Source organism: Exophiala bonariae (genome assembly GCF_035927105.1).
Source record: "Exophiala bonariae strain CCFEE 5792 chromosome Unknown scaffold_17, whole genome shotgun sequence".
Lineage (NCBI taxonomy): Eukaryota > Fungi > Ascomycota > Eurotiomycetes > Chaetothyriales > Herpotrichiellaceae > Exophiala > Exophiala bonariae.
In genome coordinates this window covers 292297-319196 of record NW_027042492.1, presented here as the reverse complement: position 1 = coordinate 319196, position 26900 = coordinate 292297, and the positions used below count along the sequence as shown (strand labels likewise).

Below are 26900 nucleotides of genomic sequence, written 5' to 3'. Positions count from 1 at the left end.
TGGGTCTGTGCGCTTCCTCGAGAGTTCGCCGCAGCGACTGCCATGTTGGACGAACGACACCAAGACTTACTAGAACAGGATCCGCGAGATCAAAACAACTACGTCTTGGGATGCATCCACAAACACAACGTCGTGATTGCTTGCCTGGCGTTTTGTGTTGATGGCTTAGTTTCTGCAGCCAATGTTGTAAAGGATATGGCGCGGATATTCCCTGCGCTTCGAACCGGTTTGCTGGTTGGCATTGGGGGTGGCATTCCAGACCTTGCTAAAGGAATCGATATTCTTTAGGGAGACATTGTAGTCAGCAAACCAGAGGGTTCATTTGGCGGAGTTGTGCAGTACGATAAACGGAAGGCTGAGGACGGGGGAAAGTTCGTCGTCAAAGGACAGCTGAACGAACCACCTCAAGGCCACATGAATACCCTGTCAAAAATTGTCATGGACCATTACCAACATGCCAGCAAAGAATCCGAATTCATTAATGAAGCTCCCAACCGAACGCCAATGATCAGGAGCAATGGGTATGCTTTACCAATCGGATCTGATTGTCCGAAGTGCAATTCGTGCGATAGAGATATTGGAAATGCTCCCACCGACTGCAGCGAGACTCATGTCGTGCGAACGCCCCGGGAAATTAACAAGCCTGCGATTCACTAAGGGACCCTCGCGTCTGCCAGCCGAGTGATCAAGGACGCTGTCGTCCGAGACCAACTTCAAGTGAGGCATGCATTTGCGAACGAGCACAGGTGCACTTCCAATCCGATGGGAGTGACAATGGCTCCATTGACCTGCTGCCATGGTATATCTACCCTGTCCATTCACCTCTATGCTGACTGTTGACATTGAAGCCACCCTCCTTGCCGCAGTAGGGAAACATCCGCATATCAAATTGAGTGATACTTGATCTCCAGTCCTCTGGCTCCGTCATCATCTTCAAACAATGCTCAGTATGAGCATACTGAAGCACATATCCGTCAATCTTTTTCCCATATGCCGCAGCACGATGGAGCTTGCGGAATGCAAACGAGCAGTGCCGCACATGGTGATCCCACGGCACAAACCATCCAATCGACTCGCCGGTCTTGACCTCACGCAATGACACTTCCTCCGTCAGATTCACATCGCGGTAGAACTTGAGGCCTGGTTGCTGGAGGTATGTTGTCTCCAGCTCGAAGTCGTAGCACTCCGGAGGCACCCAGAGGGAGAGAGTAGTCTCGAAAATGCAGCCGAGATTGCGTGCCTCCGCAGGTGTGCTTCCACATTGGTCGACTGTGGGTTTTGTGATTGCCCTGCTGACGGCGTATTTGAATACTATAAAGCTGGTCAAGGCGATGACTGTCAGGGTCAGCAACACCGACCCTGATAAGATCATCCAGAAACTCTGAGTAGACGCCCTTGGGTGTTTTAGTGGCGCCGTTTCAACCCTTTCATCAACTGGACTTTCTAACCTTGTGTCTGATATCTGTTTGTCTTCGATGCTAGGGAGTAGGTTGTATTTCTGCCTCTGCCAGGGCATTATGAGCTTGTGAAATGGTCTCGGTAACGCCATGATGTGCACTTTGATGCCCTCCTCAGACGACAGCTGGTAGACAAGGTATTATGTTTGAGAACAAGGGAAATTTTCAGCGTCAGGTCACCGTCAAGGTCTGCTCGGTGAAAAGACTCAGGAAGGCGGAATGAAGAGGGTGGCACGCGGGGACTCTCCTCTAGTCCATCCATTCTAGGTACATGCCTACATGGGCACTTCTCTGACACATCTTCGCTTGGCTCGTACGACTTATCTACAAATCATGGTAAGTGTATACGAAATCCTACCTCAGCTAGCAAGTGGATAAATTTTTCCACTCAAAGAGCCCGCAGCTATCCGATGCTACCAATCTTCTTCATGGTCCATGCAAACAAAGGATTGAGCAAGGCGTCCCAACCAATACCAGTGGTGAAATGTTCGAGTTATTTGCGGGTCATCAAGTGCCAATATCCAACGTCAGGTTTCCATCGTTAGCTACCTGCCATTCCGGGTTATGGTCGATTCCTGCTATCTACTTCCAGCGCCAACGTTAAGCATTGCGTTACATCAGGCGCTATCGCGGTGGAGCAGTGATGAATCCTCACCCAAGCGTTCGGCCAACAACTTATATCCAAGATAAAGCACGTCGGATACCCCACAATTTTCAGGACTCCAGACCTGCAGTTCATACATCCGGGTCATAAGTGGTAAGGCGGCCGATCATCCGAGGGGACTTATCCGACGGATATCACGCCTGTAATTGCTTGTTCTTGAACTAGTGTTCATTCCTTTGATGCAAGTAGCATATGTTAGAAGCAAACTCCTGCAAAAGAAAGTTCTACCATTGACAGCGTCTGCCTTAGATACGGCAGTGCTACCCTGCTATTGCGGGAGATCGCCCCTATAGGGTAAGGGAGGGTAAGCGCGCAGCGCATCCTTTGTTAACTTGGTGTAGACTAGGACGTGGCGAGGCGGTCTTTGCGACACATATCCTGAGCAAGCTACCATTTGAATACCTCCCTAGTCAGTCTTTAGGTGGGAGAGTTGTCCCGACGAAGGGGGGATGGAAACGCCAAGCTGAAGCCCTCAAGCCACCACTTCGGGCCTGCAAAGCTTATCGACCATTTGCGTAGCATCCCCCGACCTTCTTGACCTCGAGAATATGCATCAATGTCGCAAGCATGCTGATCTCCACCCTTACCGTACTCAGGTTCATGCAGTTTGAGTACTAGTGAGAGTCTGAAGCTGGACCTCTTATTGGGCGTACCATGTCATCTACAACACTGGAAATTCATGGAACATCAGATATCAGCTAGTTTCAATGCACTACCAATGCATACAACGGAACGCCTGGTATGTCTGTGATGATCAAGCGAGGTGTCACGAAAGTGTGTCGGTGGACAGGATCGTAAAAGCAACGCTCATGCTTACGCTGCAAATGACAAGGCATATGAACTAGCTTCATCTACTAAGTCTTGTTCATCAGCAGAATACTGCAGAATTATGCTAGGCTGGTGCATTGTGCAGAAAAGCTTGATTTAGGCGAAACGAGTGAATTAGGATATCCCATTGTTCCTCAATGCCGAGGATAGCTTCCCAACACTGCACAGACCAGGTCATTTCACTGCATTTCGCACAACATTCATGCTATCAACACCATCTTCGATGTCGTGGGCCTCCGAAAGAGCTATAAAAAGGTGAATCCACCATTTTGCGGAACCAAGTTCCCTGTATCCACAATCAGCGTCTTTCCGGGTCGCCTTATCTTCCCCAGTTTACAAGGTTGCCCAATTGAGCTTGGAGGTATCGAATCTTGCATCGAGTGACACATCCCTCTCCTTTAGGATCGACCATAGTCGGGTAGCAAGACCTGAGTCGACGCTGGCCTCCTCGGGGTTAGCCTCGCGCTCCTTCAGGATCGACCAGAGCCTAGTGGCAAGGCCAGAGTCGACACTTGCTTCCTCGCGTTTCTCAGGGCTAGCCTCCCTTTCCTTCAGAATTGACCAAAGTCTAGTAGCGAGGCCGGCATCAACGCTCGCCCCTTCTGGGTTGGCTTCGCGTTCTTTGAGAATGGACCAAAGTCTAGTGGCAAGCCCAGAATCGACACTGGCTTCCTCACGCTTCGCAGGAGCAGCTTCTCTTTCCTTGAGGATAGACCAAAGTCTGGTGGCGAGACCTGAATCAACGCTTGCCTCCTCGGGGTTTGCGTCTCTCTCTTTGAGAATTGACCAAAGTCGAGTAGCAAGGCCGGAGTCGACACTGGCTTCCTCTCTAGCGACAAGATTGAGGTCTCCAGTCTAGACCAAGGAAGTCAGATTAGGTGTCCTATGAAACTCGAAGATGTTAAGATACTCACGGAGGCGATAGGTGCACAGGATACCGTCGTCGCGGCCGCGAAGAGGAACAGAGCAGCAGAGGAAAACTTCATAGTGAAGGCTTGTTGGGATGTGACCTCTTTTGTGTGAGTGCGCGAAGAATGGTCGATTGCCTGCAAGGTAAGAGAGAAATCATGTGTTTTGAGGTGAAGCCCACTTCTTATACGTTCCTCATGTCATAGAAACCAGGAGGGGGGTCTCCACATCCTCAGATTACCTAGAGGTTAAGTATTCATGATGTGATCCTTGACACAAATTACCAGGGGTTGGGACCAGGACTATTTTGTGAGGACTAGTGTGCTCTTGCCAAGGATTGTAGACAGAAATGTTTGGAGCTTTGTGATCTCAGTAGTGATAGAACCAGACTGGGGACCGTCCTAGCCAAAGATTGGTTCAGGTTCGTGACATCTGACACGTATCCTTCAGGGAAGGGCCCATGGATCATCAGCTCGAGGTTGCAATCGCTTCGACAGACCAGATCATGATGTGAGTTAGAAAGAAGCGTAAACAAAGGCCAACAAGCGGACCCCTGCTTTCGTGTTGTGACAAGACTCTCCATCTGGGAGCATTAGTGGCAGGATTGGGCGGAGTCGTGTCGCAAGCTGATAGATGCAAGAGGAAGGTCACATTGCATGTTGATCGGGGAATCGCATCCATACAGCTTCTTGTTCCATGTTGAATATAGTCCAGGTTACTTGAGCACCATGCCATCATCGGGATTCTGGTTTGACTAGCTACTAAGCAAGTGTCGGAATGACTTGAGGTAACTCTTCCGACGCCATTAATAGTTGTTCCTTGACATCGAAGACTTATTCCCTCTGTTCAAAGCAGCATAAGTCGTCCAACTGTCCCGGCATCGCAATAAACCAAGCAAGACTGTTCATCATGGCTCCCAGCTATTATCGTGCGCCATATGCTGACCCTAGTACTGAGGAGGAACAGCTCGTTGTTGAGAAAGATGAGTACACCACAAGATTGCCGATCCAAGCAAGAAGATCTTCGCCATTGGTCTCATGGTTTGTGCGGTTGGCACTAGTTGTCTCGGTGGTTGCAAACCTAGCACTATGGATCAGAGCGCGGACGTTGAAGGTTGATACTCACCAGATGTTTTGTAAGTGCATTCCATGGCAAAGAGTCTTAGGAATTAATTTTACTAAGAGTAATACCCCAGCTCCAGCAATTCCTTTCATTGCATACGAAGACGTCGTCACGACAAGTGGTTTCGGTCGCGATATATCACCATACATGGGGAAACCAACACCAGAGAAAGATGAGCTCTGGCGTGGTCTGTATAATTGTAAGACCTACTGGCATGAGCGTGAACCGAGGCAATGCTAACATGCTCGTAGTCGGCATCAGTAGAATACCGATGAAGGATGCTGCCAGGCTGGCGAACAGGACGGTACCGATTGGGAACGATCCTGGGTATTATGCTGTGACGCTAGATGTATTCCATGAGCTGCATTGTCTGGTGAGTGCGTCGAGATCTCGTTGAGGTCTGTCTTGGGGTGCAGAGAGAGGTCTAACTATCCATATCAGAATGCTATTCGGCGGCGCCTATGGTGGGACGGCGTACCCGACCCAGAGGAACCATTGATGGATATGCCACATCTCGATCATTGCGTCGACATGATTCGTCAAAACCTGATGTGTTCCTCAGACATAACTCCTCTACCGTGGGTGTGGGACAGAACGCAAAAGAAAGCCCTTGCCGTGGGGAAGGTGATCCGTACTTGTCGGAATTTTGATATGATCCGACAATGGGGGATTGATAACAAGGTCCGGGAATTCAATACTTCCATTTACGTAGAAGACCCTCTGGGAAATATGGAAATCAACTAAGGCTTGGCCAGATTGCATTGATACTAGAGAACTCAATGAAATTAAGCCTGTCATTTTCATTGATATGCTCCAGGAGATGCCCGTACCTAGCAAATAGTCTCACATGATAGTGGTGTGGCAGGCGATGAAACCTCACCGCACTATATGATGTCCATGGATCCCAGTCGATAATAATGAAAGAGAGAAGATATCTGCCGTGTACAATCTCTGAGGGCGTCTCTAGAGCAGCGTGATAGAAGAGCAGAGTGCAAGGCCGTGTTAGTCGATATCTTACGCTGTTTTATTGCTTGGGCTAGCTCAGGCGTTAGCGTTGCACTAGCAGATCGTACACCCCCTAGCTCATACCTTGTCCTGACCCCCTCCCAGTTTTAGCCTGCAGGCTAGCATTTAGCACGGGTCAATTAGTACCTCCGACCCCACCGTTGGGACTGCGGGCGGATTTCGACTCTGTGACCAGGCATTCATCCAGCTGGTGTTTACCACGACAGTGCACCTCTACCCACCAAATCCCATTCAACTTCCAGCCTAGTCACAAGATGGGATCTACAATAGACATCACTTCTGCCTTCATAGCGGGCGCCCCTCCAGGCGAGCTACAGGACGTGGTCAAGGACATCAAGGCTCTCACCTCAGACAACGACCCAACACTCATTGCGAAGTTAAAGCCTGCGTTCCAAAAATACAACGAAGACCAGCTCATTCCGGTCAAGCTACCTGGTGCAAGTGACTATGTATGCTACCTCCGCATTATCTGACCAGGAATGTATGTGTGGTGTAGCGACTAACCCCATGAAACCAGGTGCTCATTACAGCTTACAATCGTGTCCCTTCCTCGACGAACAAATACTATGACACACAATCCTCGACCTCCTTCGAGTTTGATCATAGTACATCTAAGGCCTTTGGCTCGCAATCCTACACACATGAGACCACGCACTCAGACCTGATTCAGTCCATCTTAAAATCCCTCTCTACACACTTCGCCGAACATTACCCATCGCAACAGCAGACGGCCTCTGCATCTTCATCCTCAGGCTACACAGTTGCGGCCACACCAGAAGACGATAAAGTCGCTATCCTCCTGTCCACAACCCGCTCTTCGCCAAAGAATTTCCTCTCCGGTCGATGGCGGAGTACGTTCCTCTTCAACCCTGCTAATGGCACGCTCTCGGGCACTCTAAAGGTGGATGTGCATTACTACGAGGATGGAAATGTCGCCCTCTCGACCACGAAGAACATTCCAGATGTGTCGGTAGACGGTGGCGGTGATGGCGCGAGTATAGTGCGCAAGGTTGCCGCGATTGAAAAGCAATATCAGGAAGAAGTCAACCGGGCATTTGTTGGTATGAACGAATCGAGTTTCAAAGCTCTGAGACGGCAATTACCTGTGACGAGGCAGAAGATCGAATGGGAACGAGTCAGAGGCTATGGATTGGGCAGCGATCTTCGGGGCGAAGCGAAGAGATGAAATTCAAGAGAATTCCCTTGTCAGACCTCGATTTTGTTGCGCTATTGGCATTCGAGCGGGAGTGTTTCCATCGCGTTGACCACCTCCTGCGAACAGTGAGGCCTGATTGGCATTCTAGTTTAGATCGAAAAGAATCTACAACTTGAAGCAGAGTCAATAATTGTAAACGTGTTGAGTGATATACACAGCCGGCGAGTTTTGCAGTTGGAGGGCATTCGGAACACAATCAAGGCAGTCTCCGACCCTCTCTTGTCGCCTTAGCCACGCCACTCTGGGTCGTGTCCTCGGCATATCTCTTATAAGCATCGACATAGTGATCCCTCTCACTGAGCGTATCCAGCACACTCTCCCTATTCTCCACAGCATCGGCCCAAACCCTCCATCTATTCCAAGCGTTTTCATCCTCGCCACCCTCTCCCCTAGCCGGCACGCCTAATCCACCTTGCTTGTAGACGTCAAACAAAAATAGGCGACAAAGCCACGGCGCCAACATGACATCGACCATGCTGAACTGACTTCCGAGAAAGAATGGGCCTTTAGGGTCTGCCTCCCGGATGAAAGTCTTCAGATGGCCTAGTAGCTCCGCCCTCGCCTCATCAAGCGTATACGCCTTGGCATCCGTATGCTGCATGAAGCGATAGAACGCCGGAATGATTTTGCCGCTGACATGATCAATCCAGATCCGCGCACGCGCTTTCTCATAGGCATCGACCGGATACAACGATGGTCCATTACTGCTTTCATCCGCATATACTTCATCGAGATACTCGCAGATGACGCTACTCTCGTAGAGCGGTTTCTGGTCGGGACGGCTGCCCTTGTCAACAGGGACCGCCAGCGTTGGTACTAGACCTCGAGGATTCAGTGCGAGGAACTCGGCTTCTTTTTTGTACGGGTTGATCTCGAAGTACTGGTGGTCGATGTTCTTCTCGTGCAGCGTGATCCATGCACGTTGCACGAACGGGCAGAACCACCCGCCATACAGGATCAGTGGGTGCGTGACGCTGTGCTTCTCCGCGTAGACGGCTGCGCGTCCGGACGTGTGCGCGTGGAGCGATGTGTCGACGCTGCCCATTTTGGGGGATGTGGTTGATGTCAAACTCAATGACGACGATGGTCGTATTGGATAGTCACCTCGAAATGAATATCTTGTCCGTGAGCATATGCGACCAACTTCGACTCTATGGTGAGGATGAGCTACTGTTTTTGATATGGTGTGAAATATACGTCAGTGACACATAGCATTCCTTAGAGACCTCAGAATAATGTAGAGTTGGATACATTATGATAGACGAGCATGACTTAATGTCGACGTGCGTCATGGCTAGACTGCCACATTGGTAGGCGCCCCGCGTACGTGCGTCGCGGTAGCTTACCGGGTTGGGACTTAGCACATACTCGTACGATATAATTCCTCATGTTGTCGACTTCTCCTGTACATTTAGTTTATCCCCTTCGTGTTCGTCTCAAATCGTATTGCACATCAGTCGTGTCAGGATCCGCCAAATATATCAGGATGGAAGAAAGGCTGTGCTTCGGACCATGTATGCAATGGCTCTAAATAATGTTGGTGTTGGCACATATCTCAATGCTCCTTCAATAGACTAATTTAAGCATGACGGTTGAATGGAGCTGTCAAGTCTGAGGAGAACTTTATTGTGAGCGTTCCGCGGCAACTGGTGGCTAAGTTCCGGCCTTTGAGCTGACGATAGATGGGCTGTTCTGTTTCACAGCCGTCAGCTGAATCATCTTCGTTCTAGTCCTTGTGGATTATTACCCTCGTGCGCAACTGATGGGAAGTCAGGTACGAGTTCCCCTACTCTGAACCATGTCTGGCCTAAAAATCCACCACGCGCGTCGGTCAATCTCGAATTGTCGAACACCGCTATGAGAATGGTGCTATTCTCTTCAACATGACTGCCAGTGGACATTAGCACGACCTTGTACGGTGCTCAGCTTGACTCACATAATGAAATCTTGGTCCCAATATGGGCTGTTGGTGTTCTTAATGATTCTAGTGGCCTTACTCCGCTTTCCCTCAAATGTAATTATAGCGATCGGATCAGGCCCTAACTAGTCAGCCATAAATCTTGGGTTCATGATACAACGCTCATACCCCAAAAAGGACCCCGAGGTAACCCATCACATGCTAGAACTATTCCGTGTGTCGTAATCAGCTCGGTCTCAAATTAGGGAGGAGGACAAACCAGTGAGACGTAAATGACTCCTCGAACCGTGCAATTCTGGATCTGCTCGAAGTCCTGTGCTAAAACTTCGAACACGAGGGTTGATCCACGTGGTTTCTCTCTTATTATGATCAACGAAGTAAGCTCGTCCTGAAGCGTTTTTCCTAAGCTCCCAGCCAGATGGGAGTGGTTCCCAGTCCTTCGATGGAGCCGAAAAACTCTCCAGGGTAGAACCTGCTTTGACAGAGTCGGTCGCTTGTGGTTGAACGTCATGTGGGAGTTTTGATTCTCGGATTGCCAATGCCATCGACTCGGTATGCAACTCCGTGGCCTCGAGCAAGCTGACAATGCCCATGTTACCTCTCGCCGATGCAATATCTTTCGTCCCCACTCCCCAAGCATTGCGGATGCCTGTATCGGCACCAGCGAAAATTAGCTGCTGGACTATATCCTTGAAGTCTCCGGAGGTGTTTGCTGTGGCCTGTATAGGCGTCAAGCCCCCAGCTACCTGTATATTTACGTCAACGCCTTGAGTAAGGAGGTAATCGACGATGCGTGGTTGACGGTGCATGCATGCTATGTGGAGAGGAGTGGAGCCATTAGCATCTCCATTTGCTGCCTGTTTTTGCGAAGGGTCAGCCCAGTGACTGTCCCATAACATCTTGACCATCGATAAATTGCCTGTCTCGCATGCGAGATGGAGAGTATTGTTACCACCGTCATCAAATACTGAAATACTTGCACCATTGACAATTAGCCATTGTGCATTTTCAACCTTGCCAGCAAGGACTGAAATGTGGAGCGCTGTTCTCCCAGCCTCTCCTTTTGCATTTATGTCGAGGCCAACCCCTCCTGTCGGATCTTTGTAGTGGTTGGAAGAAACCACTAGTAACTCAAGATCATTTGGAGTCCCTCTCTGCGCACGATAAAAGAGCTGTGTGGTGAGTGCGCGTGACTCTCGAGCGAAGGAATTTTTGACTTCCTCGATTTCGGAACTCACATGATAAGTTGGTGTAGTTCTGTCACTAATCCTCACAATTGTTCTTTGTTGCTCACGAGAAGAGCTTTCAGAAGCAGGTTCTGTAACTCGAGCCCACAGGACATTACCTGCTTGTTCTTGTCGGCCTAGAAGAAAGTTCTGGTCAACAGGCTCAGGCGCTCGAGTCGTCGAAGGGTTGTGCACTGTGGTTACTGTCTGCTGATCTAGAACAGGGTTCCGACGAAGGAGTTCTGCATCTCCAGCATCAGAGATATTATTTTGGGCAAGATCAAGTCCAGATTCCATGGCAGAGGATAAATCAAGCCATGGGTTTTGTGAAGCTGTGTCTGCGCATAGACGCTGTGCTGGGTGGGGGTTTAACAGTGCTTCCACGAATCCTATGCCCTCTGAGCTGATACCCTTGTCTTGTAGATTTGCAGACGGAAATGGTGCCCTCCCCGAGCAAAATTCATTTAGGATGCGAGGTTTGGCGAAAGGAATGGTCTTCGTCAGGAGTAGATAGGCGACACAGCCCAACGACCACATATCCATAGCATTAGTATACTCTGAAGTCTCTTCAGCTTCATCAACATAACCCAGTATTTCCGGAGCCTGGAACTGCTGCGTCCCCGCCATAGTGCGCAACGCTGTCTGTTCTGTAGCTATCCTTTTTGAAATACCAAAATCCCCAATCTTCACCCCCCAGTGAGGGCCCGGTGATGCAACAAAGATGTTCTGGAGTCATAAAAACGCTACGTTAGAACACATGATCCATGTAGCCCAGAGCAGTCGCAAACGGTACGTACTTTCGGTTTGAGGTCTCGATGCGTGAACCCGATGTTGTGCATGAGGCTGAGACCATCCAGCAATTGTCCGCAGATCAACTTCGCACCGTCTTCAGAAACACCAACATCAATGTAGGCGTCGAGATCGCCGTATGGGAAGTATTCCATTGCGAGGAACACATTGCTTTCATTCTCGTACCACGCTTGCAGAGTTACAAAGAGTTCCGGATACTATCGAGTGTTGTTAGCACTTACCCGGAATTTGACTTTGTGTTCAAAGCGCCCACCCGAGACAACTTAGCCAGCGCCAGCAACTCTCTCTTGTAGTCAATGTTGACTTGCTGCATACGGCTCTTTTGTATGAGCTTCACAGCTCTCGTTGTACGCGGGCCCTGGTGTTTTTGCGCTTCGAGCCACACCTCGCCAAACGCGCCATGGCCTAGGGATTTTTCTCTATGCCATATCTGCTCAATCGGTGCCTTACGCATGCCCCGTGCGGGCTCGATATGCACAGTGTGGTCATCATGGACTTGAGCATCGAGCTTGAAATGCTCGATCAGATCCGAGGTCATTGGGAACTGCTGTGGGAAGGCACCTAATGGGAGGCTTCAGGGAAGGATGCGGCGGAGCGCAGGGTGCCAACCGCTGTCTCATCACCGGTAGGAGCCGAGCCGATAGATGTTTGTGCAACTCCGAAAGGTAGATTCAAGCATCGAAATGTTTGTATATCATAATATGATCTATAGTTGGGAAGAACTTGCAGAAAACAAGTTATAAGGATGGAGGCGATACGGTTGAGGCTGAGGAACGACATCCAAAGTCGACGTGTTGGGGCGCCTTTGTAGCCGTCCCGCGATTGGGCACCTATTCGAACTAGTGGGACAAGGCATTTCGGTGAGAGCACTTTCTTGTAGCCTTGCTCGGTGCCCTTGTAGATGTGTCTTTGACGTCCCTGATACATAACGCACACCAGCAAAGGATCCAGTTGAAAGCAAGGCGAAGCAATGGAGCCTGTTGGACTTGCGTTGGCATCACTCTCGATGGCCGACTTGTGTATCAAGTAGGTTTGGAACGCCCAGTTACATGTTGGCCGTCTCAAGGCTGGCACTAACTCCTGAGATAGGTATGGCAAAAAGCTCATGGCCAGGTATCGAGCATACAAAACTGCTGAACAAGGCATCTTGGAACTAATCCTACGGGTCGAGCATCATTGGTTGAGGACGGAATCTCAAGTTGAGTTCCTTCGAAGCATATGGTCTGTCCTAGCGGATTCTCTTCAGGTCCACCAAAACAATATCCTGCAGGTGCTCTACCTCAAGCTCCAGGAAGCGACCATGACTATGGATCAAATGATTGGCACTAGAAGCGAAGAACCTTCAATGCAAGATGTCCTGTCTAAGAGCGGTCCATTCCGCAAGGTCAAGTTCGCGCTCAAGCTCAAAGATTGCCTCCAGAAAACGTTGGAAGATCTTTCTACGTGGCAAGAAATGCTTGACCCGTCTTGGTTTCTTATGATCCGGGTTCCAAGCACAGTCATTGACCAACAGCTATCATCGCCTACATTAGGTAGCCAGAGCTCACTCTCGACTATCAGAAGTATAAGAGAAGAGCTGCGCACCACGGATAGCAACAAGGAGGGCTCCATATTCATTGGGGCCGATATTTTATCTACTACAAGACTTCATATTCCATTCTCCTTCTCGCAGATATGTCACGATACAGGGTCTTCGGATAGTGTAATTGTTGACCCAGTTCTGTGCGATGCTCTGACAGATACCAAGGCCATGACTAGGGACATTCGAAATCTTGCAAGGGTTCTCTCCAAGATCGACCCTCTCGTCTTTGGACTTCTTTCCTGCCGTGGGGTCATCAGGTGTCTGAACGCCAACAATGATCTATCGCGATTTGAGTTCGTGTTCAAAATCCCACCCACCCTTCACAACCCAACCAGCTTGCGGGCGATTCTCGCTCAAGGTCGTGACAATCATGCTTTGAATGACCGCTTAGACCTTGCGAAACAGCTCGCAAGTTCCGTCCTCTTCATCCACAATGCTCAATTTGTCCATAAGAACATACGGCCTGAGACCGTGCTCGTCTTGGAGAGTGATTCATCTGGAGTTGGCGTTCCCTTCCTCGTTGGGTTTGAAAAATTCCGTCCAATCGATCGCCATACCCATCGAGCAGGAGATTCACGGTGGGAACGCAATTTATACCGACACCCCAAACGTCAAGGACTCATTTTGGAAGAAGACTTCACCATGCAACACGACGTCTACAGCTTGGGTGTTTGCCTTCTCGAGATCGGCTTGTGGATATCGTTCGTACTTTGGCAAGCGACTGCAGATGAGCCATCACCCAACCCGATACTTGGTTTTGACGACCTCCTGAAACTTAAGGATGAGCGGAAGAAAGCGTTCGAGATCAAGAATATCTTAGTTGCCATGGCCAAGGAGCGACTGCCTCATAAGATGGGAAAGAGATATACTGAGATCGTTGTAGCTTGTCTGACCTGTCTGGACAAAGGAGTTACCACTCTTGGGGAGGAAAGCGATTTCGAGGATGAAGATGGGATTCTGGTTGCAGTCCGCTATATTGAAAAGGTAAGCACTGTTCTTCGTCTCCTGGTGTCAGTCATCACTGGTGTTGCTAATGGCATGTGATTAGATTCTCATGAAGATCAAGGAAATCTCGATTTGATCCAAAATTCCAGTCTACATTTGACTTTTCTCTGAAGTCCCACGATTTTGAGCCACAACGTTGCTATGGGTATGATGATGAGAAGAAGTCGACAATGAACAAGCTATGGCTGGATGGAAATGCAGGAGAATCCAGGTATTTGGCCGGTGCACGCCACTGCTTTCGAAGAATATTCAGGGCACCGAAATGGTAACAGGATCTATTGATACATGATCCTGCAGCTAAACGCATCTACGTCTGATCATGTTACATGGGAATGCCAAATATTGATATACTGGCCGAGCACTGACAGCCGTAGCATGGCAATCTTGAAGCGCTCCTCCTAGTCTTGAGGGCATTTTCAACACGTCAGGTCGTAAATCGGAGTCGTTGAAGGAGGGTTTCCTGGTCCAGCAACACCGAATGAGATTTCGGTCTGGGCAGTATTCGCGTCTAGATATTGTCAGTCGCGTTCTAAGACTGCGTCTTGTTGCATAACTAGTGAAGCACTGACCGGACAACGTGTACCACCACACATTTCGAGACCCGAACAAACTACAACCCACAGTGGACCAATAGCTTCGTGCATTTGCGACAGATGCAACAGCAAGGTTCGAAGTTGGTCCAGCTTTTGATATTATTAGCAAATGCTCGCTAGCATCATCCCATGTGCAGAGGAAGCTCACAGTGAGGCCATCCTGTTTCCGTGACCCAGACCTCCTTTCCACCGCTCACTCCCTCAGTGGCACCAAGAGCATTGAAGAAGACAATTTCAGCCTCATGGATTGAGTTTGGAAGAGTGTCCTCAAAGTACGGGAACGAATTGTGACCCAGCCAGTCGACCGCAGATGCAACAGGCGCATTCTCGGGCAATACCCAAGCAGTCCACGTATCCACATGACCTATCGGCTTTCCTGCCAACAGCGGTGTCTGATCGACAAGCTGCCTCACACGCTGGATGTACCGGACAATAGTAGCAGATTCAACACCCACACCTGCTTCATTGGCTATGCCCTGTGGACTTGATCGGTAGAGGTCCTCCGATCCAACGCTGATGCCGATAATTCGATCTGTAAATCCCGAACCATATTGAGCTACCGCGCTCGACAATGCAGCAATTTCATTATCGAAAATTGCATCACCACCACTAGCCCAAAGACCCAACAGCAACGACGTGTCGGTATCTATGGCTGCTTGGATCGCCGAGATTGGTGCGTTACTTGTTCCGCACTGGATAGTCGTATAGAGGCGTGCAGATATGAAGCCGCCATTGGTGCCTGCTAGGTTACGAGCACTGCTGAAAGCTCCTGCGTAGTCCGATCCTAGGCGGCAAGAGCCGTCTTCAAACGTGGCTCCATAATTGAAGCCCTGCAGTTGGGCGTTAACACTTGGGAAGACGCCGGACAGCCCGAGAAGGACGAACCCTAGCTTGGTTGGAGGAGACATAATGATTAATATTCTGCGGCGACTCCAATGTGGTGATCTGACTACAGCAACCAAAAGCCAACGATGGTGACCAAGAGCGAAAAGGTCTTTTCAGACAGGTGAGGAAGGTCTAATCTTAAATTTATATTCCAACCTTGGAGTGGATTCAGTAGCCCTTGCCACTCAAGTTGACCTTGACTCTGCCCTTCTTACCACGTTGAGAAACCAAAGACATGAGTGGAGTAAATATTGTCTCACATTATCTCATGGCTAAGGATTTGGGACTCTGCACGGGCGAGCACTGATAGATGTTGTAGAGCTTCTTTCTTTTTGGCATGACGCACGCCGAGGTTGGATTCGCGTATCGCCAAGTTGACACGAGAACCAAAACGCGGGTGTCGTCACCATTTGCAGAGGCATCGCAAAGACTTTGTCTGGTCCTGGCTTGGTACCTGCATTGGCTTTATACGACGATTTACATGTCTCCCCGCGGTACCTTGAGGTGGAGACGTAAGTCAACATTGTATCACAGCTATCACATACTCTCTACACATAACTAACAATCTAGATGGGAGATTTCTAGCACAGCAGCTTCCTGGTATTATTTAGTCCTTCTAATCTCCAAGAACCCGGGGGTTCATGAGACATCATAACTTGTAACTCGCAGCGAACTGTGACAGCATATGCTCTTCCACCGTGACCTGCAGTCCCTCCGACCCATCCAATGGCTTAATGACACAATCAGCATTCCCGTCCAAAAAGAACGGCACAGAATATCTGTCCGTGCCGCTCGTGTTGATGACCCGATGAACACTGCTCTTGTACCTGCCAGCCGTCCAGATATTGAGCATATCGCCGACGTTGACGACATACGAGTCCTTGTTGGGTGGCACGTCGACCCATTCTTCCGTGTCTTGGTTGAGGACCTGTAGACCGCTGTGTCCGTCCTGGAGCAGTAATGTGATGGCTCCAAAGTCTGTGTGGGCACCTGCACCGACGAGCTCTGGGTCGTCCGTCGTCGGGTGCGGTGGGTAGTGGAGAAGGCGGACGACAGCGATAGGCTCGCGACTGAAGTCCTTGAATATGCTGGTGTCTATGTCCTGAAGGCTTCGTCCAAGGATTTGCATTAGGTGTGCTGAAAGGTTTGAAATCACCTCATGGTACCTGACCACAGGGTCTTTGAAGTACTCGTTGGCTATTTGCTTCTCGGTTGGCCATATGTTGGGGTGGTGGAATGGTCGGTAGGGTGGCTTATTGTTCAGGATCTCACGGCCTATATAATAGCCCTAGATTGCGACATCAGGATGTATTCCGTCCCCATGGGCAAGGTACAATAATAGCATATCATAGCGTTGGACATCAAAGGGCTGCTGTTGAAATACAGCACGATAGGTCACCTACCTCCTTCAGGTCCGCTTTTTTGCCTGGCTCCAAAACTTGATCCCCAATAGCCTCATAGCCTCGCCCAGGTACACCACTGAGATTCAGCTTCTCCTCACGCGATAGATCGAAGATCAATTTCGCCGCATTCAATACACCATCCCTGGCGGATTCCGATATACCATGACCTGTAACCTGGAAGAAACCACTCGTAATGCAAGCGGCACGTATCTTGTCGACTACTTCATCCGCTGCCGCCGAAGTCTGATCAGCGAGATAACCTGAAATGTCGACTGTGGGAATCTGAAACATTGGGTCATCTTTGGGTACGGCAGCAGCCATATCTGATTATATTGGTAGAGAACAAATAGATTATATTGTTAGAGAATAAATTATACAAATATTTGTCCGCATGCGTGATAAATTGACTAATGGCCAAGTCCACGCCGTGTGAAAGTCTATCTTCTGGCTGTAGCACAGGTCGATAGGCTGATATCCGGTACGGGCAAGTCCGACATCAATGGAATTAAGCGGGAGCTACTTCCTACCTACACACGACGGTGGACCCGGCTCAAGCGCCTGTGATAACCTGGATCCAGTATTATCTTCGTCTGCTCGTCAGTGCTAACACTCTTCTGAATCATGACTATCAGCATATACTTTGAGCTTTCAAGCGCCAAACTCTTATATGGCTCCACTTCACCGCCTGGAGTGGCTTCACGTTGTATTTTCGCAACCACCGCAATTTTTGTCCCATGACATTACACTATACCATGATTTACAATCTACATCTATAAGCTCATATGCCGCATATCTGTCTCGGAGCTAATTCACCAGCGGCGTAATTTCAGCCCTCTAAGGTCGGGAGAAGCTTCTGGCTAGGCTCGTGAAAGCTGTCCTTAGCTTTCCACAGTGAGGTTTTTCTGCGGGCGCCGTGCGATGCATGGTGCATGCCTTTTGGTTGAAAACGACCGCAGTGTTGATATTGGCGATTTCGAGTCCTCTGCCACAGCCGCTTTGTATCCGTCCTCTGGCCCTTTCTCGTCTTTTTTGAGAAATATTCCTCTGAAAATGGACGAACAATAAGGCGAATCACACAGCAATGGTGTCCTAGCACAATTAGGTCCTTCTACTAGACGCCTTATGATCCTTGTTTTATGCCGCTGATGCATCTTGCTGGCTATTGATCTCACGTGAGATGCTCCATACGACGTAAAGCATAGTACATGAAGCCCTCCTCCTTGTTATGTTTCTTAGGACATTTTTCCGGGGCATAGCCGTTCCACTCTTGGCTTGAACATTCCATGGATATGCCTATGACGACTTAACCCTTTGAAGATCGAAAAACGGAACCATCAAAGTCCCTCAAACCTCGATCCTCCTTAGTCCACAGCATCGGGCTACTCGAAATTGTCGTGCAACATTCCACAAGTGAGGACTGGACGTCGCCAGTCCCGGACTAACATCAAACTGTACTTCACACTACATGAGTACAGTTATCACATAGTGTGTTTCTCTTGATCAACTTTGCTGAAGTAGCCTACACGTTGGAATATGTAAAGACCTTAGTCCCGCTCATGCAAAGACTTAATTTGTGATGTCGTAAATCCTAGTGCTTGGATTAAGAGCATGTCATAACTGCTACTCGAATATCATCGCGGGTGATAATTGCTCAAGGAGGATTTTGATCGCGGACTTGATGGAATGATGGGCATATGATGCTCTCAGGCCTCTCAGGACTGCATCAAATATGTTGAAATTGTCTCTGTTCTCTACCTCATGACTACTGTCCTATTCTTTATACTTGATGGCTCCTGGATCTCGAACAGCTGACTTGGCATCAAAATCAATCCACAAAAGTCCTCTACTTGAGGACATTTGTAACTAAACCTCTTTCTGAGCGGCACGTTGGACGTTGCCACAGACTCCTGGCTGAAGTGCGCCAGGAAACTAGTAGTGCCATACGGCGGATCGCTAAGGCCTTACAGCAATAGTTTGGGGTGCTGAAGGCGATTACTAGTGGGAGATGGCTTGACCTTCGCCAAATTTTGTAGTGACGTATCACAGTGACATACCAGTGGTGACATACCGCTGCTGACACGCCAATCACACGCCACAGGAACAATCCTCTGTCGCTGGGGTTTTGGATGCTCACGCACCGGTACATATATTCACTTGCGACATATCAATATCATCGTTATTACCACCGAAACCAAGGATACTATCCGCCTATTCCCTTAACACACTCTCATAATTTATGTAGCGTTTATGGCGCCGATACAACCTCCCTGCACCGTTACGCCTGGATACAACGCAATACCCGCGACATGGCCACAAGCCCCAATGTGCCAATGGAGTCGTCCACAACAAACGCGGCCAACTGTGAAGAACTCGCTTTCGAAAATGGGTGTGCATCCGGAGAAAGAGTTCCACCAGAACCCCCCGATGGCGGATATGGGTGGATATGCTTGATCTGTTGTTTTGCTGTCAACTGCTTCACGTGGGGTGTTGTTGCGGTAAGCACCGATTTTCACACCCTTTGTTACTAGCCTGACCACCAGTAAAGTCATACGGGGTCTTCCTGTCCTACTATCTTTCTGCCCCTATTTTCCCGGAGGCCAAACCACTCGACTACGCTTTTATTGGTGGGTTGAATTTCGGAGCGGCTATGCTTGTGGCACCACTCGTGACAGTATTAGTTCGGTCACTTGGAATGCGACTTCCCATGTACGCCGGGGCTGTCATGCTTGGAGGAGCTTTTATCGCAGCCTCTTTCTCATCTCAAATTTGGCACCTCTACGTCTCCCAAGGGCTGCTTGTGGGTTTTGGCGTGGGATTCATGTATATCCCCAGCATTCCTGTTCTCTCGCAGTGGTTTGCCCATCGAAGAAGTCTGGCCAACGGTATCAGCGCGGCAGGGTCTGGTATTGGCGGATTGATCTTTTCATTTGCGGCTGGGGCAATGATTGATAATTTTGGGCACGCTTGGTCATTGAGAGCTATTGGGCTCATAGCTTTAGCAGCAAATTTGCTGTCTGCCACGTTCATCCGCGACCGGAATGCTATTGTTCGCCCGAAGCAGCACCCATTCGATCTCGATCTAATCCGGCGTTGGGACGTCTTCTTCCTACTGGCGTGGTCGTTCATTAGCATGTTAGGCTATGTTACCTTGCTTTATTCGCTGTCTGACTTTGCACTCTCAATTGATCTGTCTCGCAAACAAGCTACGCAGATTACAGCCTTCCTCAATTTGGGAACCGCAGTTGGAAGGCCTTTCATTGGTGTTGCCAGTGACCGCCTTGGTCGATTCGAGATAGCAAGCGGTCTCACCTTGCTTTGTGGAGTGTGCTGCTTGGGACTCTGGGTCCCAGCTTCGTCATTTGGCTTGACCGTCTTCTTTGCCATAATAAGTGGTGCGATCCTTGGTGTTTTCTGGGTGGTAAGGCTAGGTCAATGTATTTCTAAGGGTTTATCACTAACGACCGGCAGACTATTGGACCACTCTGCGTCGAGGTTGCTGGCTTGAGGCAGCTTCAGTCACTTTTAACGCTTTCGTGGCTATCCGTTGTCCTGCCTCTCACTTGTAAGTAAGGCTCGACGTCCCAAACAGTAAATGGTGCGGCTGACTAGATATAAAAACAATAGTCTCGGAGGTGATCGCTCTTGAGCTTCGTCGTCCAGATCACACGCGAGTATATCTTTACCCGCAGATTTTCTGTGGTGTTTGTTACATCCTCGCAAGTTTTTGTCTGTGGACTACCCGAGTCGTCATTCAAAGGCGTAGTTGAAGAATAGAAACAATACCCGGCGGGGACGCAACTGCCTCTTCGGCTGCCACTCTCTTGCTGGGTGGCGTGCTAGGTTCTACCGACACCAAGTTCTGCAAGCCTTGCTTCCAATCCTCTTTCCAACAAGTTAGTCCAGGAGTTCCAAGATACAGCACATATGATGTATCAAGGTATTTCCGACCATGCTAGAACTCAATCCATGGGCAGATTACGGGTATAGAAATTGGCGAGTATGAAATCCTAATGGAGGTTTGATATGGTCCTGCCGTCCACTCCAACGATGAGTGAAATTGAATCTCACAGACTTTTACATCATACCAACCATAAAACGAGGTACAGACATAGATTGAAGTAAAAGTTGCTTAGAGGTGGACAGTCCATCTGATAGAACTATTGGATCATTCCGCATTGAATTAATGGCTTCTCTGTGCGATTGAAAATACTAACCCGAGTGTCAACTCTTAGTCTACTCCATCGGCCGGATTTGTGGATTTCGCAAGGAGATTCTTGCAATGACAAACTTGATGAATGCTACTTGTTGTGTCACTGTACAATGTTGATTCGTTTGCTTCGGTCATACGCCGCACGTCGATATCTTCCGACGATCTTCGGGATACACCATCTTGTTTAACCGCACACTTTGCTTTCAAATCCAAAGATCTGGAGATGGCAGATCGAATGAAATGGATGACCGACAGATAGCAATCGCTCCTGAACTACTAAGGCATCGAACAGAATCGATCTTTTGCACACGTGCAACCATTCTAGCAGTCTCATTGGCTTGAGACAGCTTTAAGGTGCTTTGACAGGATGAACTAAGGGCACATTTGTGGTTCTTCCTGCCTCCATATTGTGGTATATCTGAAGTGGTATTTCTTAGCAAATTATTACTTGACTTGGTCCACCGGGTATTTTGCCCATGTATTCAATGCGCGAATCTATGACTGCTTGAAATGAACTCGAAGATGGGTAAGCTGTTCTCACCTGAAGAGGTTATATTCGAAGATTTATCGACATGCGCCAGTGTTTGACTCCAATTCAAGGAAACAATGGTTGACTTCTTTGGACACTTGGCTGGTATGTATGGTCTGAACTTGCAAATCGCGCCTCAATGGGAATTTGACATGATCGTACATCTTCAGGGAGTCGCTGTTGAGGTCATATTAGCCGACCTGTAGTTTCCAGTTATTTTTCAGTTTTGTGACTTGCATGACGGCGATGCTAGGCCTCTCGGCCGCAGTAAAAGTCTCAGGAAGCCATCTAGATGTCTCACTTGCATTCACGTTCGTTGTCTCTCGTGGGTTTAGCTCTAGGAAAGGCTGCACTGTATTTACACTTCTCAGGTCGCTTTTTCGCAACCTGAGCCTGAGATAAAGCGGTAAGCTCAAGTTAGACTTCGTGTGGTTGGATGATTCGATAGATTCTAAGCAGTACAGGATAAGGGCATACTAAGAGGTAGATTTCATTCCCACTCGGGTTGACACTAGGCTGAGTGGAAACTACCAAATCCTTCACTTTTGAGCAGCCCAAGTCGAGGCATTATATTCTTCCATTAGCGAGGTGTAATCATCTCCTGCATGTGCCCAGCCTGCGACACCATCTTTGAGAACGAGACTACTGATGCCTTCGATGCTTCTGTCCTTAATGAGATCGTCAAACCAGCCGGCTGCTCGGGATCCGCGGCCTTTCGATGAGCCTAACGTCGAAATAAGCACGATAGGTCAACAACTGCCAACCCTAGATTTTCTCCATTTGAGCGAACTTACCGCAGTACCAGATTACCTTCTTCACACCTGCGGCTTGGCACAAGGTCAGTAGAGTCGGTAAGCTAGGGTATAGGCTCTGGGCAGGGAGGTTGATGGATCCTTTGATTGTGCCGCCCTGTTAAAACCTCAGCGTTCTTCACGATCATCAAGAGAGAACGAATAGCTGTCTAAATACCTCGTGATCTGTCCGGCGCAAGTCGACGAGAAGGAAGTCAATGCCTGGCTGCTTGCCCATTTGTAATTTGGTCAACAAGTCCTCGCGTGCAATTGTCGGAGGGGATGCATTTCGTGGCGGGGGATACGCCTCGTGCCACGCTGGGGCTTTGGACATGGCTGGGGAATCCACTGGAGTGTGGCGGAGGAGGTGTTACGGGATATGGCTAGTATCTAGAGCAGCGGATAAAGAGCCGCTGGTCGTGGGACATACACGAGACAGGTAACCAATAGGTAGGAGATTTGTTGCTGGAATTATGGAGATATTTCAAATTAGAGTGTTTGATCAGACTATAACGAAGTCTTCAAAAGCTTAGAAAAATAGAAGTCACCACAAGGGCCTAGAGCAGAGCAAGAAAATGTGAACCAAATTCTTAGATGTAGAAGAGGAAAGGTTATGGGGGATATCACAGACAGGGCCCCTTGGCCATGCTCGGGGGAGTAGTGTCTTGGCTTTGTCACTCAGCGCTCATGATTGGTCTGATGGACTGCGTCAAGATGGCGGAATGCTGCGTTGGTCAAGTACCCAAGGATAGATTTTGAAGCCGGCAAGCTTTGCCACTCGTCAACAGGAGTGTATAAATTTGGCCAACTACTCCCATGGTCTCACTATCAAGAACGCCCACTAATCCTTGATTACTCTCCTGCTCTTCAATCAAAGACCCTTCCCAGACTCCGTTGAGTATCGTCATGAGCACTCAGGAAAACTACGACCCAAAGGTGCATCACGCACCCGCACCCGCACCCCCACATGCGCAGACCGGCCATGGTCAATTGCAACCGGACGAAGAAAAGCAATGTACAAATGCACCTGTCGTGGCAAAGAAATCTGTCTACGCCGGACTCGGCTGGCTCGACCGTCTTCTCGCACTCTGGATCTTGCTCGCCATTGTCATTGGGATTCTGCTAGGCAATTTCGTCGAAAGTGTTGGACCGGCACTGCAGCGAGGGAAATTTGTTGATGTGTCTGTTCCTATTGGTGAGTAAGATAGAACAACCTTCACCAGGCGCGGGAGGAGCTAACTGGCTTCTAGCCGTGGGTCTTTTGGTAATGATGTATCCCATTTTATGCAAAGTAAAGTATGAATCTTTACACCGGGTATTTGCGCATCGTCAGATTTGGGTACAGTTAGGTTTTAGTATTTTGGTTAATTGGGTTGTGGCACCTCTCTTAATGGTAAGTTGTGCGTCCAAAGCGAGAAAAACCGTGTCACTGCTAACCAGGGACAGCTCGGGTTGGCCTGGGCATTCCTCCCAGATGAACCGGGCTTAAGAAACGGTCTAATATTTGTCGGGCTGGCCCGTTGCATTGCGATGGTTAGTGTCTACGGTCATTTCGATACTGCGAGAGGCTGACTTTACTTTTAGGTTTTGATCTGGACTGGTCTTGCCGGTGGCGACGAGGAGTACTGTGCCATATTGGTCGCTGTGAATTCTATTCTTCAAATGGTGCTCTACGCCCCGCTTGCAATCCTCTTTGTCAACGTCATCAGCCATGGAACCGCTAGGTCTGCCTCCTACCCAGTCGTTGCACGTAGTGTTGGCGTTTTCCTTGGAATACCTCTTGGTGCAGCGATTGCAACTCGATTTATACTTCGTGCCATCAATGCCAAATGGTACGATCAGAAATTCATCAAATGGATTGCGCCTTGGTCGCTCGTCGGACTCCTATACACTATATTGGTGATGTTTGCGTCACAGGGGAAACAGGTTGTGCACCAAATTGTCTCGGTTGTGCGGGTTGCAGCACCACTTATCGTTTACTTTGTGGTTATCTTTTCTTTGACCCTGTGGGTCACGAAAAAGTTGGGCTTTGGATACAAGCTATCAACGACGCAAAGCTTCACGGCAGCTAGCAACAACTTCGAGCTGGCAATCGCCGTTGCAGTTGCAACTTTCGGAGCAAACAGTGACGAAGCGCTGGCGACAACGGTTGGCCCACTGATAGAGGTTCCTGTTCTAATTTCACTAGTCTACTTTGTCAGGTGGATTGCACCGCGATGGAGATGGAAAGATTAATTCACTGTACCACAAACGAACCGAACGTAGCACGAAATTCAAACAAATGGAAAAGGGTGGATTCGCAAATTTCATACATTAACTAAAAGGCGCAATCCTGATTTCAAGAATTGTTGGAGTGGGCATCGACATTCATCAGAGTCTAAGCTGGGTATTCACTACAAGGTAGTTGCGGAGATAGTCATTAATAGATAACATATCTTCCTTTAAGCTCAAATAGTCAACTTCCTCTCACAGTATTTAGGGCATGTTATTGTCGGATCCAAAGTGCAGCTGGTGCCTAACAAGATTCAGTTACGCGAATGACGTCTTTGCCAACCCTTTACTACTCCTTAGCTGCCATTTGCTGGCTTTTCACGTCGTGCTCTTCCGCCGGATCGTACACTCTATGTCTGAGTGATGACTAGGTCCTTGTGAGCAAGAGGTCCCTTCGATCCAGTTCGTGCCAGAAGGGATATGTTGAAGGTAACCTGTTGATGAGCGGAAGACGTGAACTCCCCGAGTTTGATGAGTTCGAGCACTTTGTCCCTAGACACAGCTAGTAGGTCCTTGGTGTTAAGTCTCATTGGATCATAAGCGGGAACCGTGTTCGACGGTAACAAGTCAAACTATTAGAAACAACGTCAAGTCCCCGAAGGCCTGACTCGATCCCCACTACCGGGAGGCCCATCTTCCGCCTCTTTTCTCTCACCGTCGTGTTGATTCAGCTCGGTGTAAGACTGAAAATCCACTGAGTTGCCCGTGTAAAATGTGAATTCCCTGGTAGAACTCGGTGTTCTGTAGTCGGAGCCCTTATCGGTCTTCTCTAATGCCCACTGTGATGTCTTGGCTATTGTTGATCATGGTACCAAATAACTTTCCCTCTCGATGTCCACAGATGTGATCGATAAGGGCCGAAAAATTTGAACTTTCCTAAATGCTCGTTGATTGGTATATCTCAATAAAAACTGCACCACGACCTTGAGGTGCTCTTTCGAACTGTCCTTTTTCAAACTTTGGGCTATCTAAGAAGGTGCCTAATATATAGATTGTGATCAATCCCTGTCCAGGAGCTCGAAGACCGAGGTAGTCTTAACTCTGCAGCTCTGCTTTATGCTACAACCTAGCTCACTCCACACCTCTTCATGAACGTTGTTGCCACGTACGCTGATGATTATACTCGCGGCTTCTTCGCATGAGGTTTCTCCAGTAAGAGCATCCGTGGTATTCTCCTCAGACAAGTCGTACGTATATTGTGGTTGATTTTCAGGAACAGAATCCAAGCGAGGACCAGATCTGGGACTGCATCTATCAATGTTATCCTGCTGATTCTGAAGGACTGTTTCGTCTCCAACTAGTGTAGAGTGATATCGAAGTGGCGAAACCTCAGGCGTAAGTCCTGTTGGTTGTAAAGAATGTCCATGTGTTGGGTAGGCAATGGCCAATGCTGATTCGCACCCATATGGTTGCACTAATCGTCGGTTGATCTGACTTTCCTCAACCACAAGCGACACGCCTTCCAAACCCTGGTCGAGGCCAGCTGTCGTCCAGAAAACTCGGTCAGCATCATGGGTGAGAAGTATAGTCCGGGGTGACCGCTTGGGACTTGCGGATATCCGATCCGCGCGCCTCTGCCGCAAAGGGCTTCGTGCCTCAATATCAAAAACGATGTTCGATTCTCGAAGGTATTCGTCGATTTGGCGTTTAGTGACACCGAATTTTGATTCAAGTATCCACACCAGTCTTTCATTCGTGTTGTTTACGGATTGTGCGATCGCTTGAACCTCTCTGGTGACTTGAAGCCCTTCACTTTCGAATCGTCGGATACGGCGCTCGAGATCACGAACGTACTCATGGCGTCGGGCACGAAAATTGCGCTGGTTGACCCGGTTTCTATCAGTCTGCTGTCGGAGTAACGATTTCTAATATGCATAAGTGATCTGGCTCAACATATGGTTAGTACCTTGACAACTCACCTCGGCGGCCATTTCATCGGATCTAGACGACAGTCCTAGTGTTATGGTTTGCAGTGACTCCCCTAGGGCGAACTGTAGGTATAGCGTCATGAACGTTTCCAATGCCGACTACGAATCATTGTACCTGCGTCCATTGTATGTGGAGATGATTCGTGATTATGAGAAAGGAGCGAAGAAATATGTCGACAGAGCTGTAAATGATGGGAAGTGGCGTAGGGACTTGGCAGCTCCTATACTCGGTACGAGGTAATTCACGACCTGCTTCAGCACTCATTTAATTGGTGGCAGGTGGCTTCAGGGTTATTCCCGACGAATAGTTCAGGCAATCCACTCTGAGCCGTCGCCCCATTCAGTGCCCAATCAAACCCGTCGAGTGACTAAGTGGCGGCCACTTTCCTTCTGGTCTCCTCAACGAGCAGTTCACCATACTACTCCTTCCACTCCATCATTAACTGTGACTGCTTCTGTTTCTTCATTGACTATCAGTCTCTGCGACCTATCTTATGTATGTCACCCATACCAAGCAGCGTTTGTTG

The 26900-nt window shown here is 48.9% G+C and overlaps 13 protein-coding genes across 13 annotated transcripts; 5 read left to right on the top strand and 8 right to left on the bottom strand.

The window, feature by feature from the left end:
• Positions 1-805: 805 nt before the first annotated feature.
• Positions 806-1516, bottom strand: LTR84_003725 (uncharacterized protein; the record flags this gene model as incomplete). Its single annotated transcript, XM_064847309.1, has 1 exon — positions 806-1516. The coding sequence occupies one exon, from the start codon at positions 1514-1516 to the stop codon at positions 806-808; it is 711 nt and encodes a 236-aa protein (XP_064705030.1).
• Positions 1517-3282: 1766 nt separating this feature from the next.
• LTR84_003724 (uncharacterized protein) lies at positions 3283-3935 on the bottom strand (the record flags this gene model as incomplete). Its single annotated transcript, XM_064847308.1, has 2 exons — positions 3283-3804; positions 3864-3935. 2 exons carry the CDS (start codon positions 3933-3935, stop codon positions 3283-3285), a joined length of 594 nt encoding a protein of 197 aa, XP_064705029.1.
• An 832-nt stretch (positions 3936-4767) lies between these two features.
• LTR84_003723 (uncharacterized protein) lies at positions 4768-5724 on the top strand (the record flags this gene model as incomplete). The annotated part of the gene is made up of 4 exons (XM_064847307.1): positions 4768-4993; positions 5054-5179; positions 5232-5353; positions 5422-5724. The coding sequence occupies 4 exons, from the start codon at positions 4768-4770 to the stop codon at positions 5722-5724; spliced, it is 777 nt and encodes a 258-aa protein (XP_064705028.1).
• A 536-nt stretch (positions 5725-6260) lies between these two features.
• LTR84_003722 (uncharacterized protein) lies at positions 6261-7192 on the top strand (the record flags this gene model as incomplete). The annotated part of the gene is made up of 2 exons (XM_064847306.1): positions 6261-6455; positions 6524-7192. The coding sequence occupies 2 exons, from the start codon at positions 6261-6263 to the stop codon at positions 7190-7192; spliced, it is 864 nt and encodes a 287-aa protein (XP_064705027.1).
• Positions 7193-7418: 226 nt separating this feature from the next.
• On the bottom strand, positions 7419-8267 carry LTR84_003721 (uncharacterized protein; the record flags this gene model as incomplete). The annotated part of the gene is made up of 1 exon (XM_064847305.1): positions 7419-8267. One exon carries the CDS (start codon positions 8265-8267, stop codon positions 7419-7421), a length of 849 nt encoding a protein of 282 aa, XP_064705026.1.
• Positions 8268-8875: 608 nt separating this feature from the next.
• LTR84_003720 (uncharacterized protein) lies at positions 8876-11714 on the bottom strand (the record flags this gene model as incomplete). Its single annotated transcript, XM_064847304.1, has 6 exons — positions 8876-8914; positions 9013-9109; positions 9159-9261; positions 9400-11092; positions 11164-11373; positions 11430-11714. 6 exons carry the CDS (start codon positions 11712-11714, stop codon positions 8876-8878), a joined length of 2427 nt encoding a protein of 808 aa, XP_064705025.1.
• A 468-nt stretch (positions 11715-12182) lies between these two features.
• LTR84_003719 (uncharacterized protein) lies at positions 12183-13802 on the top strand (the record flags this gene model as incomplete). Its single annotated transcript, XM_064847303.1, has 2 exons — positions 12183-12202; positions 12266-13802. The coding sequence occupies 2 exons, from the start codon at positions 12183-12185 to the stop codon at positions 13800-13802; spliced, it is 1557 nt and encodes a 518-aa protein (XP_064705024.1).
• Positions 13803-14478: 676 nt separating this feature from the next.
• Positions 14479-15264, bottom strand: LTR84_003718 (uncharacterized protein; the record flags this gene model as incomplete). Its single annotated transcript, XM_064847302.1, has 1 exon — positions 14479-15264. One exon carries the CDS (start codon positions 15262-15264, stop codon positions 14479-14481), a length of 786 nt encoding a protein of 261 aa, XP_064705023.1.
• A 626-nt stretch (positions 15265-15890) lies between these two features.
• On the bottom strand, positions 15891-16965 carry LTR84_003717 (uncharacterized protein; the record flags this gene model as incomplete). Its single annotated transcript, XM_064847301.1, has 2 exons — positions 15891-16529; positions 16645-16965. 2 exons carry the CDS (start codon positions 16963-16965, stop codon positions 15891-15893), a joined length of 960 nt encoding a protein of 319 aa, XP_064705022.1.
• A 1985-nt stretch (positions 16966-18950) lies between these two features.
• LTR84_003716 (uncharacterized protein) lies at positions 18951-20149 on the top strand (the record flags this gene model as incomplete). The annotated part of the gene is made up of 2 exons (XM_064847300.1): positions 18951-19139; positions 19190-20149. 2 exons carry the CDS (start codon positions 18951-18953, stop codon positions 20147-20149), a joined length of 1149 nt encoding a protein of 382 aa, XP_064705021.1.
• A 1773-nt stretch (positions 20150-21922) lies between these two features.
• LTR84_003715 (uncharacterized protein) lies at positions 21923-22508 on the bottom strand (the record flags this gene model as incomplete). The annotated part of the gene is made up of 3 exons (XM_064847299.1): positions 21923-22107; positions 22178-22292; positions 22353-22508. 3 exons carry the CDS (start codon positions 22506-22508, stop codon positions 21923-21925), a joined length of 456 nt encoding a protein of 151 aa, XP_064705020.1.
• A 572-nt stretch (positions 22509-23080) lies between these two features.
• On the top strand, positions 23081-24409 carry LTR84_003714 (uncharacterized protein; the record flags this gene model as incomplete). Its single annotated transcript, XM_064847298.1, has 4 exons — positions 23081-23369; positions 23425-23567; positions 23621-23707; positions 23759-24409. The coding sequence occupies 4 exons, from the start codon at positions 23081-23083 to the stop codon at positions 24407-24409; spliced, it is 1170 nt and encodes a 389-aa protein (XP_064705019.1).
• A 1034-nt stretch (positions 24410-25443) lies between these two features.
• Positions 25444-26376, bottom strand: LTR84_003713 (uncharacterized protein; the record flags this gene model as incomplete). Its single annotated transcript, XM_064847297.1, has 2 exons — positions 25444-26310; positions 26365-26376. 2 exons carry the CDS (start codon positions 26374-26376, stop codon positions 25444-25446), a joined length of 879 nt encoding a protein of 292 aa, XP_064705018.1.
• Between the last annotated feature and the right edge of the window lie 524 nt (positions 26377-26900).